This window comes from Dermacentor variabilis, chromosome 10 (genome assembly GCF_050947875.1).
Source record: "Dermacentor variabilis isolate Ectoservices chromosome 10, ASM5094787v1, whole genome shotgun sequence".
In the NCBI taxonomy this organism is placed as follows: Eukaryota; Metazoa; Arthropoda; class Arachnida; order Ixodida; family Ixodidae; genus Dermacentor; species Dermacentor variabilis.
The window spans coordinates 51,427,609-51,445,488 of record NC_134577.1 but is presented as its reverse complement, the minus strand read 5'-3'; the positions used below and the strand labels follow the sequence as shown (position 1 = coordinate 51,445,488).

Below are 17,880 nucleotides of genomic sequence, written 5' to 3'. Positions count from 1 at the left end.
AACTAAATCAATCAATCAATCACTCAATCAATCAATCAATCAATCAATCAATCAGTCAGTCAGTCAGTCAGTCAGTCAGTCAGTCAGTCAATTACTCGATGAATCGATAAATGATACTGGGTAACATTGCCCATATTCCGCCACAGTTCCCTGGAACTACACAAAATTATCGCCATCACTTCAAGGCAACGCGCCACACTTCATTGCGCGATGAAACAAAGAGAATTCTCAACATACTGAGCGGGGGAACTGGGTAAACTGAACTTCAAGAGTAAACATTTATTTGAGCATGCAGTGTGTTCCACTGGTCGAGTATAGAGAAGGCTCAAACTGAACCAGGTAACAAAGAAGAAAGCACTCGCAGATCTAGCAGGAAACCAAGCCTTCATCGTAAAAGCAGGTATTGTAGCAAACATAATGCACAGAAACTTCTTAGCCAGTGACCGAGCCGGGAGCCAGACTTTCCTACTACCTACGACGAAGCCAAGAGGCGCGAAGGGAAATACAACAACCGGGCGTCTTATAACGGTGCAAAAAAAGAAAAACTGTACAGTGCAGGCCCTGCAGGTTTTCTCGTCGGCAACTGCCTATCGAATAAAATACCACGATATTGTGAAACGAAAGATACTAACCGATTCATTGCACGATGAAACCAAGGGGCGGGCGTATTTTCAACATCTTTCGGGGTGTCGTCGAGGAGGATAGACGTGTTTATTTAAAGGCGGCGTAGAACGGACGCGCTGTAGGTTAGGTGAACCATTTAGGTGTCCCCTTTAGGAGCAGACCATACTGTACGCAGCCACGCAGCCACGCATTCTTAGCCCCGAAGCGTAGTTCCTGCCGTCAACCAGCTTGGTGGTTGGAACAGGGAGGTGTGGACGTACTTAACATCGGGCTTGTTCACTTTAGCGGTTGCTCCCAAGAGCACGCTATACCCAAAGCCTTAAAAGCCTTAGGCATTGCTCGGGTTCCTGCGATCAGGAGGATGGATGACAACTTTTCCTCTTACGAGTCTGCCTCCAACACGCACGATTCCTGCACGACTCATCTGCCTAATTACCTCGATGCGTGCACCCACCATTTGCGCTGACACCTACGCAGTCGCGATTTTGGGGTGAAAGTAATTAACCAAGGTCCAGCCTCTATGTTCCAGAGAGCAATCTCCCTCCTTTAAATGAGCGACCAACAGAAGTTTTGCCTGTCTACACCTCGCCCTCTCCCACCCCCGTACTGTAGAACGTCCATCCCGCAGAGGAAGGAAATAAACTATAGGAGGGAGCTTTGAGCCATGCAGCCAACCTTCGGGGGCCGACTCTCATTGAAGGCATCCCATTTCCCTCTTCTGTGCCCCGACAAGTCGGCCCACGCGTCACTCTCACGTGACCTTGCGTTCGGCGAACTCGGCCCAGCGTGCTTGGCTTTCGGTGGGCTTTGATCCATGCGCACTTGTTTTAGAGGGTACCGTAGGGGCAGATGCAGTAACTCTGGGCGCTATAACGTAAAACTATTCCAAACTTTTCTATTCCAATTCTCCAATCAGCCCACCGCGATTGGTCAAAAACTTTCTTGGACCACCCCCACTTCACCTGTCTGTCACGCGACGTCACGAAAACCGCGATAGCTCCCCATTTGATATGACGTGTACAGACTGATTATGCATAATTTGACCGAGAAAAAGAAAATAGTTATTTCCGATTCGACGCCTTTTCGCCATTAGCCCTCGGCTATTGGTCAAAACTTTTCGGGCTGCACCCACTTCACCTGCCTCTCACGCGACGTCACAAAGCCGCAAGAACTTACCGCATCAAAGGGACGCGTACGCGTTAAAGATGCATTAATATGCCGAACAAAACTGAATTTTCTTCTGAATAGCCGCAGGCTGCCCCGTTCCGAAAGGAATAAAAGATGGCTGCCCCGATCACTCCGGCACTGGCTACACGCCCCTGCCGGAGAGCATGGGTTTATTTGCGTGTAATAAAACTTTTTGCGTGGCCGTGTAACGTCTTCGAGAACTTTCGGCACGTTTACGACCTCGTTCTGCCAACTCTTCTTTGCTGAGGATCCGTTTTAGCGTCATTGTTAAGCTTCCGTTGCATGCCGCCGCGACTGTCGACGAGCCATCGCAAGCTAAGAGAAAGTGGACCACTCGCACACGCCGGCATCACCCTCTTCATCCGGTTATCGATATCCATTGCAGTGGCTCGGCCCCATCGAATCCCTGTCCACTTGAGCATGCTCCTCGCCTCTTGTGAGCCAGTAAGATAAGACAAGCCGTACAGTGCAGGCAATGTTATTCGTTTTTCAAGCAAACAAAAGTGACCTCCTATGAGCGAGAGGTTCTTGTTTGGGAGGAAAAATTGGGGTAAAGTGCAGCGCAGTAAATGTCTCTCAGTTGAGGACACCTGAACGAGGGGAGCATTTGATTCGTTTGTTCAGGCAGCCTTGCGGGTGACTCCCCGATGCTTTCGTCGGTGGTTACGCAAATTTGACGTCAGGAGATTGGAATAAAAACATATTGGAATAGTTTCAATTTATATAGCCCTCTCTCTCTCTCTCTTGTTCGGTCGCTTTGCCGCAGAGCAACAAATAATGACACGTTGTTAATGCGAATTCATTATTGTTGTGGAAGAAACAAAACGCGCCCTACGTTGCCGGTCCCTGCCTCCACATGCATCCTCTCTCTTTCGAGGCACTCTCCTTTTCGCTCTTTCCCGAGTTTGGGTAACAAAAATTCATGCCGCCTTGTAGTGAAGTTACGAATTTATCATGTCCAAAACCTTACAAGCAGAAAAAAAAATTGAGTCGGGTGCACCCAGCTTTCTGCCCGTGTCTCTCCGTAAAAGCTAATGTTATCGCGGCCATTGTCAACAACGGGTGCTATCGACAAACAAGCGAAATCGCAAGCAATAAAAACGAAATTATAGCAGAGGGGCGGGGGAGTGAAGGGAAAAAAGCCGGCCATATGGGCAGAGAACTGGAGTTAGCCGTGAAAGTTACCGGACGACGGCATTCTGATGCACTGAAATCGAAATGAAGTGTTTTGTGCTTCGATGTTCCTTTGGGGGAGGTGAACCGATATTGCTGTCACATAAAAAACAGTCGTACACGATGTGTTGTTATAGCGACTCATGACACCAAATGCGCAATAAAACTTATCTTGCTTGATTCTAGGTGAATATTTAGTTCCAAACGCGGGTGATAGAGTAAGATGGTGGTAGTCTCTTTGGGACAATACAGCCCTCGTGTTCTTCAATATGAAGGACTCACTTCAAACTCAAACTACGATCAAGCTGCCAGGAACCTTGCACCATTTACTGCTAAAATTCTAGTGCGCAATCTTAGCGCCTTTCTTGCCTTAGTTTACAAAGGAGCTGCACTTAAGCAAAGACGATAAAGGTTGTTTTCTGGCAACGTGTTCCGCTGAGCTTTTCGTAGTTCTGCGCATTCGAATGATGGCGGATGACATATGCGTGACGCGGCAGCGAGCAAGCGCATAGAGCGCCGAGCCTCTAATAGAGGTAAGCGCGCGCACAGCTCCATTTGTGAGCTGTTGATCGAGCCCACTCGTCATCCTCCCAATAAGACAAGCCACCGCATGGCCGCGGCCGACAGCGCTCCAGACAAGGGCTATTAAATCAAGCGCCGTCTACGACTCCCGTCAAGAAATCACGCTCGCGTTGGACACTTATCAGGCGAGTTCGCACTCCTGTCTATCTTACTCCGTGTCCCTGATCGAAACGCTCGCCTCTTTCGCCGCTGACCGCTGCACAAACATCGGCTACGATTTGTTTCTGCAACGAAATAGCTTGTGGAATAAAGTGACCGCGAAAGTATGCATATCATAAGGCGTAGCACGAAATAGCGGTCAGCGCAGCCACCGCAGCAAATGCATGGTCTATGGGAAGCGGCTCGGCTGGCTGGCGTGTTTTCTCATCGCTACCAGCGGCGTCGGGACAACTACTTGTACTTTCATTTAGAAGCGACACAAATGTGCAGACATTCATTGCGTTAACGAGTCAAGGAGCTTTATTACGAGCTGCGGACGAATTGCAAGGGCTGTCGGCCCCGGATCCGAAGGCCAGCGATCTAATAATAATAATAATAATATTTGGGGTTTTACGTGCCAAAACCACTTTCTGATTATGAGGCACGCCGTAGTGGAGGACTCCGGAAATTTTGACTACCTGGGGTTCTTTAACGTGCACCTAAATCTAAGCACACGGGTGTTTTCGCAATTCGCCCCCATCGAAATGCGGCCGCCGTGGCCGGGATTCGATCCCGCGACCTCGTGCTCAGCAGCCCAACACCATAGCCACTGAGCAACCACGGCGGGTGGCCAGCGACCTAGGCATATAGCGTCTCCCAGCGATCGAAAGCTCGTCCGGCTCGCTCGTCGACGTCGAGAAAACCAAATGCATTGTAATTCAAGCGCGACATAATTGCGTACACGTTGTGCTGATAAATACGACCTACGTACGACCTTAATAATACACGACCATAATGTAATAATAATATACGACCATAATACCTACATACGACCTTTCATACGACCTACACGCAGTTGTGTCGCAAGCGCCACTGGTCTCGGGATCTGACAGGCCAGCGAGCTATGCCTGCCGGCTCCTAGCAATTCGGCGACTGTCAACGGAGCCGACGCTGCGGACGGCTTTGCGGAAAATTTGCCGCTCACATAGAGTTGTTTTTATGGACATTATCTGTGTAAAACGAAAGAGCCGTGCAAAGGCGTTTGTTTTCACTTTCTTTGCGACGCTACGAAGTATCCCCAGCGTCCATGCAGGGGCGCCGGTTCTAGGCGGAGCTGTGCTCCACTCGCTCGTTCACAACATGTGTGCGGCAAGTGGGAACCCGACACGCCGTCCGACGGATTGCACGCAAAATCGCATCATGTGTATCGCGCCCTTGGACCTGTGTGCCGGTGAGCTATAGTTGCGCTACACTAAACAACTTAGCGTTCCCATATACGGTTTATACTGTGAATGTGTGTGTGTTTTTTTTAGTATACAATCTGCCCGGTGGACAGTGCTGACAGCTCCATGCTTGAGGAAAAAGCACAAGGCAAATGAGTTGTAGTAGCTTCTTTCTTTTTTTATTTTCGAAACAAACTCGGAGGCGAGAACAGCGAAGGGGACTAAAGCCACGCCGCCCAGGAAAAAAAAAACAAAAAAAATACAAGAATGCGTGTTTTTGACTGAACGCTTGCAAGTGGAGCAGCAAGGTGACAGGTGTGTCAATTCACGGCGATCATAAATACACACGAGGCAAAGTCACAAGAAAACAACTAAACCAATGCCACACAAGATCCAAGTTTTTACGGCCACGCATGAGGGAAAAACTTTGCATGTGAATCAAACAACATGCCCTGACCTAAACCAGATCCGACGGTGCTTACTGCAAACAGTGGACTTTCATCTGTCGAGACCACCGGACCATGATTCTTCGCTTCATTGGATCAATCGTCAAGCACTACTGATGTACATCGCCGAAACCGGCCTACATTCGTGCATTTAATTGTTTATACCGTCGGGCAAACTTTCGAGAAAAAAAACTTTCAAAGTAAGCATTAACAGCGACACAATCGCTGAAACCCCATTGCCTTTTTTTTTTCTCATATTGATCGCTTCTGAAACCCTAAGTAGATTACTAACAACTCTCATGAAGCACTAAGTCCCTGCTTACTAGCAGTGCCTTGCATTCAGAACAAGGCATAGAATTTATGGAGAATAAGTTATTTAAGCAGCCTTTACAGCAATTAAATGGCACTGAAGGTGTGTCATTGTAAGCTATTTTTACAGTACCAGAAATGTTCGCTCGACCAGAATATTAAAGCAATATGAAAGGGAAAGATCAGAAAGAAAACATCTACGCTCAAGCTATTTTGTTTGTTTTTTTTTACACTTGCTGCGGCTGCACCACCATGACAAAGAAAATGATAGAAAAGGCACGCCATTATGGCAGGACCCATTTTCATGCAGTCTCGATTCCTAAATGTGCATTGCAGTCCTTGGAAAACAAAAATGAAGTGACGTAGAGCAATACCACCACTTTTATACACCACGATAGACATACCTATAGCGCTGGATCCCGACCGAGACCTCAAACTTCAGGCCTAGGACCGTCATCAGTTTCTGCACTCTACTACATCGGTCACAGCCCCAACTATAGCGTCGGCATTTCATCAACTTTGTACAACAGCGTACGGCCTATGACTGGGTAAGCGGCATCACGCACCTTGGCCATACAAAACAGCAGCACTGGTCTCTGAAGTGCTCAACATTAGTGCCACGACAGGGATCCACAGTTTGGCAGCCGAAGCGGTCAGCAATGTGCCCCGTTCCGAGCACAGAAACACCGCAAAGCATCGACATGTCGCTGTTCAGTATCTCCACAGTTTGCATTTGCTCTTATCAGTGTCGTCACAATTGCTCACAGTTGCCAGCAGAAGTTTCTCGTTGAACAGAGTCCTTGTGCCAAGAGCTAGGCAAGCCAAACGGAGACAGAACACAAAGCTGCAGCTGCTGGTGACAAAATTTCATTTCGCCAGAGCACGTCGACATGGACTTTGCACCTAGGCCTAACATGATGCCTTACTCTAGACTAACTTGACCCGGTGCGTCACAAAAGCCCACAGGGCTGGCGATATTTCAGTGGTCCACTCCACACACGACAAAACACTTTGAAAAAAAAAAACAGGAAAAAAAATGACCGCTACCACCTGGCACTACGGCGGCGGGTCTTCCGAGCTGGGCGCACTATTTTGACCATCAGGAACAGCAGGTTCTGGCTCCGGTTCCGGCCCGGTCGTCTCGTCGTTCTGAGACACCGCGACCCCTTCGCCCTTGAGGTCTTCGCAGGACGAAGACGTCGACTCCTTGCGCTCCTTCGCCACTCTGTCGCCGACGTTCGCCAGCTTGGTCGAGTTTTCTGACGTGTCGTCGGACGTCTGGATCACCTCCGCACCACCATCGGTGCGACCGCTCGGAATGAGCGCGACGTCCCCTTCGCCGTTCCTCGTGTTAGCCTCCTCGACGCCATTCCTCGAGCCGTCGTTCGGCGACTGCTGTGTTTGCTGTTGCTGAGACTGGGACTGCTGCGATGACTGGGTCTGCTCTTGCTGCTGCTGCTGTTGGTTCGGTGACTGCGACGCAGTAGCCGCGGCCCCCAGCGTGGCCGCGTTCAGCAGGTTGCCGATGTATACGGTTCGGATGAAGGCGACGCGCGGAGCGTCACCCGACTGCTGGATGGCGATGGCGCCGTGGCCGTTCAAGCGGACGGTCGTCGAGTGGAATGGCCCGCTCACGCCGTTGGCGCGTTGGTTCTGCTGCTGCTGCGATGCGGTCGCCGAGCTTTGCGTGCCGCCGCCACCGCTGACCGGGCCGCCACTGGCTCCCGCGGCGGCCGACGACTCGGTGCCGGCCGCCCCGTTGGTGGCGCCGGCGCGGGCCGGCTCCCCTTGTTCCAGGCCGCCGGAGCGCTGGAGGATCGACGGCAGCTCGTAGTGGTGGAAGAAGTAGATCATCGAGTGCTGCGACGGAGATGGAAAGCGAAACATGCGCGCGTCAGTAGCGGGGCAAGTTAGCTTCGAGAAAGACAGCTGCCTAAACAGACTAGACAGAAACCGAAACTATGCGAATCAGCTTCACCCGAGGCAGAACACACGCGGACGCGCCGCCAGGCGGCCTCGTAGCAAACGACAGCCACTGCAAGGACGCAGTAAGAATTAAATCGAGTAATCAAAACATCTAACGCAGTTTAATTGTAACAGAAGAAAATGGGCTACAAGGGCCACACATGGAATGCTTGGGAATGGAGACGCATTAAACTGGCAGTTTTAAGGCATGTCAACAAGAAATCTCCAGTGCCATCCCCCAGAGAAATGAAACAGTGCTTAAGGCACGTTCGGATTACGATGGAAAGTCAGCGCCTGTATTCGACAAACAATGTTTACACTAGTTTAGCGTTTCTATGAATAGCAACGTTCATTATCGTCATCGTCATCAGCCCATTTAGATACAGCACATGCCGATGGTTCTTGTCAGCTGCTTCCAGTTATTACTCATCTGCGCCATTTGACTTCATCTTACGTCTGCATACTCCAAAATATTATTTATTCTAATCTGACATTTAATATTTAGATCTAATCTCTCATCATATTCTCGGACCATGGCCCCACGCGTCTCAGGCTTACAAAGCGACGCGGGCCCTGCTACGCTTCATGAAAATGACTGGCCTCAGCGACCGATTAAAGGCGTGAAGTTATGGACAACCGCACGTATTCACGCCGATAGTACCTTCTTCCCTCCATCTCCTTTCTTTTCTTTCCTTAAACCCATTCCCCAGTGTAGGGTAGCAAACCGGACGTGTGCGCTAGACCTCCCTACCCTTCCTTTTCCTTCTCCTCCTCCTTCTCTTCAACGTAGTCTCTGCCACAGTTGACTATTTCTCTTAACTTGGCACCGATTCTGTCAATTTAACAGACCAAGGCCCAAAGATATGCTCTATGCATTAAATTACCTGTTCAGCTCCACTTTTCCCATTTAATCTCAACTGCAATAATAGCTTCTCGCATGTGCTCTTTAATCTACTTATGATGATGATGACGGTGATAATGATGATGTTGACTACCGTATATGGCAGGTTCAAAGTGATTTATTAAGAAACTTGATAGTATGCGGTGCTTATATACGGGTTGCTGCAACTGCTCCAGCGCAATATATTGCAGTTCCAGGAGAGAATGGGGAATACCTGTTTATAAGGAAGAGCAGCATGATGCGCGACAATAACAAGTGGAGGAAACAGGCATCGCAATATGCAAGCACATGAAGAACAGGTCTGTCCAAATTTTCAAAGTCGGCATTCTAGAACCACGCTCTTTAAAAATGAAGCCAAAGCCTTGATGTCCGAGGAACTGTGGAATCCCAGTTACTGTACATTTCAGGCGCTTTTAAGGAAAGAGGAGGAGACGAAACAAACGGAATGCCTGCTCTGTTCCCTATACGTTCCTAAGTTCCTCAAGTACAGAGATTCCAACTAGCCCAACATTGTGCATTAGATTCACATTTCCGTCGGGCGCACAGATTAACTTGCTCGGCTGCTCGATTGCAAGCTTGCTCGGCTAATGGCTGGTTGGTTTTCAAGGCAGGTGGGAGCAGCACTCAATAGTGTGTCTACCGTGTGTGTGTGCGCTCAGAAATAAAAAAGGCGAGGATATGCGGTTCACGCAGTTTCAGGGACACGACACGAGGAACAAAAGATGGTTTCCCCTGCGGTGCCCAGATGACACCAGAAGCAGACCTGTATGAAGAACCAGGAGGTCAGCAGGGCCAATCCACTGTACTGTCCGTTGAAGCGGTAGTCGTACGCGTAGAACGCAAAGTGGTACAGGTAGAAGAACCTGCGAAGAACCAATACAAAAAAGAAAGCGGAGGAGGAGGCGATGAAGACAACCACCACAACCTCGGGGCGGTGCCAATTCCCTCCCGACTTGGTCGAATAATGCCAGCAGATTACGCGCTGTCAAGCTGTGGGTCTCCCACAGTTTATCATGTCAGAATGAAACGCGATGCAATGCAAAGCAAACTAAATTCGGTGAGAACCTATGTTCGGTCTCAGTAGTTGGGTGAAGCACTGTGGAAGCTGCAGGCGTCTCGACCAATCAGGAGGGCAAGCATATCTAAAGGTCCACACATTGCTCGTCGTCCAACGCATTACCGCCCACGCAAGCATCTGCATTTGCAGGTCGCGCAGCCATTGGTCCTGGTGCACGGCCTTGACACAAGGTGTCATACAGTGTATTTATCTATGTGGTTCTATATGGTACATGGTATATCTATATATTATATATATGCAGTATGGTATTAAATTATATGAGCATTATTCTTCGAATAAGGCCACCCCCTCACAAGCAATGCGCTACCACCGCAGAAGGCCAGCGTATTTCGTGGAACAGTCCAGAGATGGATACAGCACCAGCACTATAGGGTATCAATCGCGGTTCCAACTAAATGATTGTGATTCGCACACTGAACAGTTTCAGCAACGCAATTAGGACATGGGAACTAAAGCTGCCTTTTTTAAACATTAATCAGTACCTGTATTACTTATTTATTGACACGTCGCGGTTTGTCGCGCAAACTTTGGTGTCCCCCTTTAAAAGTACCTATGAGCAGAGCAGTCTTAAGTGCATTATCTGCCTCATTCCATTTAAAAAAATTAGGGAAATCTGATGCTGACTAAAAGAAAAACAGCTCTATGTATGAGGATGGAGGATTCCACATATAGAGCATAGAGAAATATGTGGAACCAGCTTAAGGGGAACAATAAGCCAAGATATCTACAGAACTCCCCTCACGACGACCGCTGAAAATTTTTATTATACATAGGAAGTTGGAGGGCGCTGGGTAGGGACCATTTTACCGCAAGAATCTTTCAAACTGGTTGATTATTAGACGAGTTAGGAGAAGTTTAAATAACGCATCGACATACTGCTAGGAGGCGAGCTTTACTGCTGACCAAGACATTCCCCCCCTATGCCTCGACCAGCGTCCGGAAGCGAAATTCTTCCCCGAACTTCTCCCATTCTGTAGGCATAGGGGCTGTGTCACGTTTACGTCACGTTTACGTCACAAGCCCCGGCTATTTTTCCTTCTTTTTTTTTTTTGTCCCCACGGCGCGGTGCACTTCCAGTAGCAGTTATATGCCTTCTACATTAGCCAGTTTACCGAAACCACGTGAATATCGATGACGTTACAGGCAGCGCTGCTTACATAGAGGCGTGACCTTGATTCTCCAGCAGGAAGCAGCGCTTCCTCGTAAGAAGAAGTAGTAGTAGTAGTAGTAGTAGTAGTAGTAGTAGTAGTAGTAGTAGTAGTAGTAGTAGTAACTGGTTATTTATTTTAAATGCAATGATGAAAAGGAAAGTAAGGATAACGGCTGCTGACCACACTGTAACTGTCCGGCAACCTCTGCTGATGACACTTGAATGGCAGTCAGCAATACGGATGGGGTTGAGGGGGCAAGGGAGAAAGGGATAGGCACAGAGGTGGACTAGGGCAAAGGAAACTATTCATATAAGGCACTACTTGGTAAAAATTAATAAGCGCGACCATGTCATCATAACAAAAAACCATACCTGTCTTTTGCTGGGCGTACGGGCTCTCGTTTGTAATCTCAGCTACCTCGCACGGTGCAGAGGTTTGATATACTTTGCAGAGAGGATCGCTAGCGCGTGACCTACGCACCACGTTCGTCTGTTTCCAATGCCAAAATCTGGCGAGGGCCCTTCTTTAAAGAGGCGATTCAGAGACAAGAGCACTTTGAAACAACCTACGTACGGTGTAGTCTCACGGGAACGCCGCGAAAAGTACAAAATAAAGGCTAAAGATGGTGAGAACAACGCCCACACATTTATCTCACGCTCTTTTTCCTTTTTTTTTTGTCTTTTCTGCCGCTTTTTTTTTTCTTCTCTCCGCGGTAGGCGCGCTCACTCAACGCACAAAGCGTTATCGCACGCTTCGCTGGCGGGGAAAACAAGCCGCAGCCGATGGCAAAGCTGCACGCACCAAAAGCGAGCTGGCGCTCGGATCAGCGTCGTGCGCAGGAGCAGCACACTCCGGCAGCAGCCAACGTGAGCCCGCCCACACGCCAGGGGGCGTCGCGGGCGGCGTAATGATGAATCAAGCGGTATAATTGGAAGACGACTACACTGTCACCACAATCATTTAGCGCCACTGCACTCCAACAAGTGCGACTACAAAAGAAAAAGAAAATGAAAGAATGAGAACACGCAAAGATAGCGAAAGCAGTGGGCGAGAAAATTCCCGGTAGGCGAACGCAGAACGCACCGAAGCAAACTACTTCTCTTTTTTTTCTTCTTTCTTTTCGCAAGGGATGCCTTGCGGCGTGCAAGGCACCCCTTTTTCGTTTCGACTACGGGTCCAAAGACACGGCCAACTCTTTCGTTTTCAAGCCTCCATGAAAGGCCGCCCCCTGACTGCTGCTGCTTCTTCCTTCCTTTCTTCCGCGCACGTCTGAATGGGGGTTCATTCATCAACAAAGCAGCAAATAGCGAGCGTAACACAACGCTGCCGCGGACACTGTTTGCTCGCATCTGCTGTTTGCGTAACGCTAGCACCGGCGCCGAGCGCCTTCTATGCGCTCCGCTTCGTACGGTTCTTGAAAGGTGGGATGCGAAGGCCATTAACGGGGCACCCCTCCCGCGACGCTTGCTTGTGCACGCACAAGAGTGCCTCCCTGGGATTCGGATGCAACCGCACCTTGATGTCGCAAAGCACGCTATCCCGCAGACTTGACGAAGGAAGAAAAAATAATGACAAAGCGGAGATCTCAGACAAACGCAGCTTCGATTTAAAACAATCCCCATCACTCTTCCTTAAAGTACACATACCCAGAACAAAAGTAATATAGCAGTGACTTCAACATTTTTATGTTTTGATTCCTGTCCTGCGCAATCCCCGCCAAATTCAGCGAAATCACGTTAAAGCGTAGTTGTGCAAAAAAAGAGAACATAAATACGGCACGTCTACCCAAGAATCGACGGCGATGTGTATAGTTCACTGGTTGAGGGTGTTGGATTTAGAGCGTAGAATGCCGAGGAAAGAGAAACATCTGGGTGCGCAACTATGATTTCTAGCGCTCAAATCTAGCGCATTGATTGCATTCTCAGCTAGAAGGGGGGGGGGGCGCAATCAAGAACCAGATAAAAGAGCAAATTTAGAAATATAAATAAACAAATAAATAGAAAAGTAAATGAACATGTTTGCACAGCGCAAAAGACGAGGACTGAAGGAAGAACACAACACAGGCGCTGCGCTGTGTTCTTCCTTCAGTCCTCGTCTTTTGCGCTGCGCAAACATGTCAATATTGAATCACCCAACTCGCGCAAGCTTCCACCTTATCAAGTAAATGAAACGCAGAATAAGCGAGAAGGTTGCACAAGAGCTGCCAACCCCTGCCCAACGATACCAGAAAGCTTCAGAAACAGCGGCTGCACGTAACTAAGCGTATCGAACAGCTCCCGCGGCAATGCGCATGCGCAGAGCGAGCGCAGCTTAGTGTCCTTCTGTACTCTGCTTGGCTCCTTTCGCACGCAGTGCCGATAGCGCCCACGAGCTTTCGATCTGTTATTTATTTGTTAAAGCTCCCTACTATCGCTGATGCGCACAAGCGTCTAGCTGTTGAGACCTCGACCGGCGCGAGAACGGTCTGTTCGAGCGTATAAGCAATAGACCGGATTGGCAGTATACGCATCGAGACATCCATGCGTGATTGGTATACGTGCCTGAGCCAGTGCCTCTTGGTAATGGCGGTGTGGCAGCAGATGGCGTCGTACTGGTCGGCGACCCACACGATCAGGATGATGTAGAAGGCAGTGGTCGTGTCGTTGAAGAACTCGGACATGATAGTCTCCATGCCTGCAAGCAAGCGATACGCAAACAACGTGGGCAAGCAACGTGGCCGACAGCATCGAACCACGCACATAAAAATTGCGCGGAAACCAGCGAAGGTGATTTTGAATGTAAGCGAATAGCCCGAACGAGCGAGCGAGCGACAGTGCCTCCCCTCCCCCTCCTACCCGCCCACCCCGCAGAAGTTGCGCGCGAGCTCACGCCCGTCGCCTCCCCTCTCTCTCCCGTCACCCCTTCCCCCAACTCCGCGCCACTTGGTCGCCGAATAAACTGCAGGAGAGCTAGTGCATTGAACCGACTGCAAACTTCCGCGCACACATCTCGGAGGCCGTGAACGAGTTTTTAAACACTTTTGAGGCTGCGGCTGTCGCGGCGCGCGCACTCACGCGACACTTTTTGTATATTGTGCGTACAACTCACTAAAGGGAGCCACACACAGTACCTCTACTAGTGCGCTAACAATTACGCAGGACAGAGAACGCGATGTTTTAGACCTCAGTAAGAACGTTGGCGTGTGGCAGACTCACCCTTACACAGTGGCGTAGCAACAGGGGGGGCCGGGGGGCCGGGGGCCCCGGGTGCAAGGGGCCTGTGGAGGGGGGGGGGGGTGTCATATACGTCTGAAGACACCCTTTCCGCCGGCTACACCCGGGGGGGGGGGGGGTGACAGAAGACCTATGGGCCCCGGGTGCCAGACGACCTAGCTACGCCACTGCCCTTACAACAACTAAGAACTTGTTAAATTAACCTTCATTAATTAAGCAGTAATTAGTAAACAAAAATAATCTTTGTGGCCTATGAGGATTGACGGCCGAACCCAGTAGATATTATAATCATTAAGTTGTACCGTTTTCTTTTTTTTGACAGCTTGACTAATGTTAGCTGGGACGCCCCATTTGTATGTCGATTGTGTGCCCTCTTTCACTCGGTCTATACGCGCCAGAATGCCCACTCTTCGAGAAAAGCAAGTACGACCCTCATTTCGACCGTTAAAAATAATCTTTTCCACGCAAAATGAATGAAATGATGCTGTGAAACAATAATACTACTAGGGAGCAGCGAGGCGCGATGTTTAAGCGGATGGCTGTCAACAAAGACGACGATTTGGCGAGAAGAACACGCGGCTGGTTCGGGCAGCCATCTTGCGTATGTAGCGTTGCCGCAAGCTTTTAGCATAACCCTACGAATACAGCTTTGCTTTACTTCATCGCTTCGCTAATTTCGCCCCGTGGCAATACACCTGTCGATACTGGTTCAAGCGTTTTTCATCAGCTGTTTCTTCAGGATTACAAAGAACGTCGCCATTACGGCATCGTAAGTGACGCGTCTTGAGATTGATGCACGCTATAGCCTGCTGCCGCACAATACGCTTCAGCTCCGAGCGGGAAGTCGCAGCCCGCACGACCCTGGGGCATGCGTGGCACAGAGCGATCAAAGAAAGAAAGAAAGAAAGAAAGAAAGAAAGAAAGAAAGAAAGAAAGAAAGAAAGAAAGAAAGAAAGAAAGAAAGAAAGAAATTTCGGAAACCTGCCGTGGCCCCCGGGTTCAGAATCGTATTGGCGGATATATCGAGGCACCCGCAGTCAAACATCGCGGAACGCTGCGCCAGAACGTCAGGGCAAATAGTCCTCGTGAGTATACCACGCACCGGTAGAAAGAGATTGTCCCCCGGTGCACGCAAACACCACGGCAAACGGAAGAGAAATACAAAAAAAAAAGAAAATGGAAGGTCAGGGAACACCGAACCCGAAAACGGGACAACAATCCCGACTGAATCGGCCCACACAAAACCGAGCCGAGTCTCGGAGCGTCAGGTGCACATAGTAGCCCGCGTTACCATGCAGGTATCGGAAGGAGAAAGCGTAACAAAGCTGTCAAGTCAAAAACTCCGTGAAGCCAATTCACGCTTTCGATATCTGTCCTGCCATTACGCAAGAAAAGGGGCGCAGAAACGTGCGCGGATATCGGGCACGAAGACGGTGTCACAAAGGCGCGATGAGCGCGCAGAACGATGCCATGAAGTGCGAAAGTAGATTTCGACACCTTTCAACAATTACAAAACCTGGTAAAAAAAAATAATAATAAACTAGCGGTTATGAGAATACGCTCAACGAAGGAAGGTATATACGTAATCAAACCTTTCTCTTTTATTCTTTCTTTTATTCTTTCTTTTTTTATTCCGATGCGAGCCCAACTGCTCTAAAACGGGAAGCGCCAATTGGCTAGAGCAAACACTCTGTTCGAAAGCCGATTGTCTAAGCCCGAAGGAGCCGCGCGCGAGGGAGTCCGAATACGAGATCGCCGAGATGACGCGCTGATGCAGAGCCGGGGAGCGGGCGAACGTTTGAATACGCCCGAGGGCAGCGTGCAGACTTCGAGAAGGCGCGCGAAAGCCAGACGACGGCAACGCAAGGGTTCTAGCTTTCTTGTTTCTATTTTGGAACCGAACACAAAAAGTTATGCAACACCTACGAGTGACTTCTCTCCGCGATGCAAGCGCCTAACAGCAGCCTCGCTGTTGTTGCAGCTTCTTCTCAGCAACAAGTGACTCGTGTTGTAACAGCGCATAAGGGTACGCTAAAGACGGAGGCTAAATGAAGCCCGTAGTGGCAAACTTCTAAGCTCGCGAGTGCCTTGCTCGTAACCTCTCCCCTCCTGACTTTAAACACTGTTCTAGAAATCCGGTCAATTCTGCCACGATTCGTCGAATCAGAGGCAATCGCAGAGGACGTGACCTCACTTCGTTCCCGCTGTCCTAAACGTTTGCCTCAATCGGAACAAACAAGCTGGCGCGTACGTCAGCGGCCCATAGCGCCCATACACCGAAATCTGCAACCGCAAGGGCGCCGCCATGTTGCTGCTCTGTGGAGGCGCGCAGGCGCAGACAACACGATTGCTGTAGTTAATCAGGTATGCTATGCATGCTTTTCATTCTAGCGCTTTTGCAGACATCACCTCCTCCTCAAAACCTATCTACCTTGCACCGCTACATAAGCCTGTAACGGACCCAGTCGTATCAATCTCTTCCCTGTTTTTTCCCCACCAATACTCTAAGCGTATTTTATCTCAACTGCTGACCGGTTGGTGCTTGCGGCCACTTTAAAACCCAGCATTTCTGGAAGGCGTACGTCGCCTACGTGTCTCAATGGGTAAATCGCTTCGCATTTCATTAGGATGTGCCGAGTGGTGTCCAGATTTTTGCTGCAGCATACACATGCCTCATCTTATTGCGAATATTTGCTCTGGTATGTTTATGTCGTTGGGCAATGAGCTCGAGTTTCAAATAGCAAGACACTGCCCTTTGTGTCATCGAACAGACTTTCCCTTCTAATTTCTTTCTTCCCATTCTTTCGAATCTTCACGGTCTTTTTGTTTCCATTATTTGCATCCAATTCCCTGTCTCTGTCAGTGGCCATAGCTTTCTCGCTTTCTTTTTGATGACTCCTGGTCGTCTATTTACACATTCAATTACCCTGTACTTGGTCGCCAACTTTCTTGACCTCTTCCTCCATTCTGTGTCCACACTTTTTAGCTACAAATAATTGTGCACTTCAGCCGCCCAATTATTTTGGTCCATGTGTTCCCGAGTCATTCTGCAAAACAAATTTTGCCCTACGCTTCTCCGACTTCAAAAGCGAGGCCAAACCAATGTCACCTCGCACTGCCTCATTTGCGGTTTTACCGTGGGCTGCCAAAGCTAACCGGCCTACCAATCTTTGGTCTGGAAAACGGAAATAAACGCGATCCCGAGAGCCCCTGAGTACGGTGGCGCCATCTAGTTCAGGCGCCTGCAAACGCATCTTTTCACGCACCATAAATTTTACATCATAATTATCTGAATAGTTATACCATCTTTCTGAAAATTACATGGAATTAACTTTACACGTTGTCCATGCACACGTGCTACGTGTTAATATTTGTTATTGCACAATATTTTGAATATATATATATTTTTTTTAACCTGAGTCGTAGCAACATGGCGTCGCCTTTGCGGTTGCCATGTTTTGATTGGAACGCGCACAAAATCTCCCCGACTGCACGGTGCAATAGCGCTGAATTTCCGAACTAGGAGAACGCACCAGTGCACGGTAGAATATATTACACAACCTGAGAATTGAAAGCATGCCACAGAGCTTGCGAATCTGAAGGCGCTATGACTATGCATACCTGAGTCTCTCTCAAGTCAGACGGCCGGCTGAGGCTATCATGCAGAGTTACGGCCCTGGGACCACATTCTGGCGCCCGACGTGGGGCTTCGTATAGTGGAGTTCGTATGAGATTTGTGTAGATGTGTCGAGAACAGTGCGTAGGTTCCCGAATGTGTTTCGAAGTCGTAGTTGTACGGTAATTGTTAACTATACAATACGTCATGCCATAAACTCCCGAACTCCGTCTATGCGCGAGCAACTTCCATACTGGTCACTTGTATGTGCGTC

The 17,880-nt window shown here is 49.2% G+C and overlaps 1 protein-coding gene across 4 annotated transcripts in view; it reads right to left on the bottom strand.

The window, feature by feature from the left end:
* Positions 1-5,085: 5,085 nt before the first annotated feature.
* LOC142560538 (membralin) overlaps positions 5,086-17,880 on the bottom strand; it is a 235,722-nt gene continuing 222,927 nt past the window's right edge. For all 4 annotated transcript variants that reach the window (XM_075672718.1, XM_075672715.1, XM_075672716.1 and 1 more), the window contains 3 exons: positions 13,319-13,451; positions 9,313-9,412; positions 5,086-7,543 (listed from right to left, as the gene is read on the bottom strand). In XM_075672718.1, coding sequence (XP_075528833.1) covers positions 6,740-7,543; positions 9,313-9,412; positions 13,319-13,451 — 1,037 coding nt within the window. In that variant the 3' untranslated portion in view covers positions 5,086-6,739. The remainder of the gene's footprint in view (positions 7,544-9,312; positions 9,413-13,318; positions 13,452-17,880) is intronic.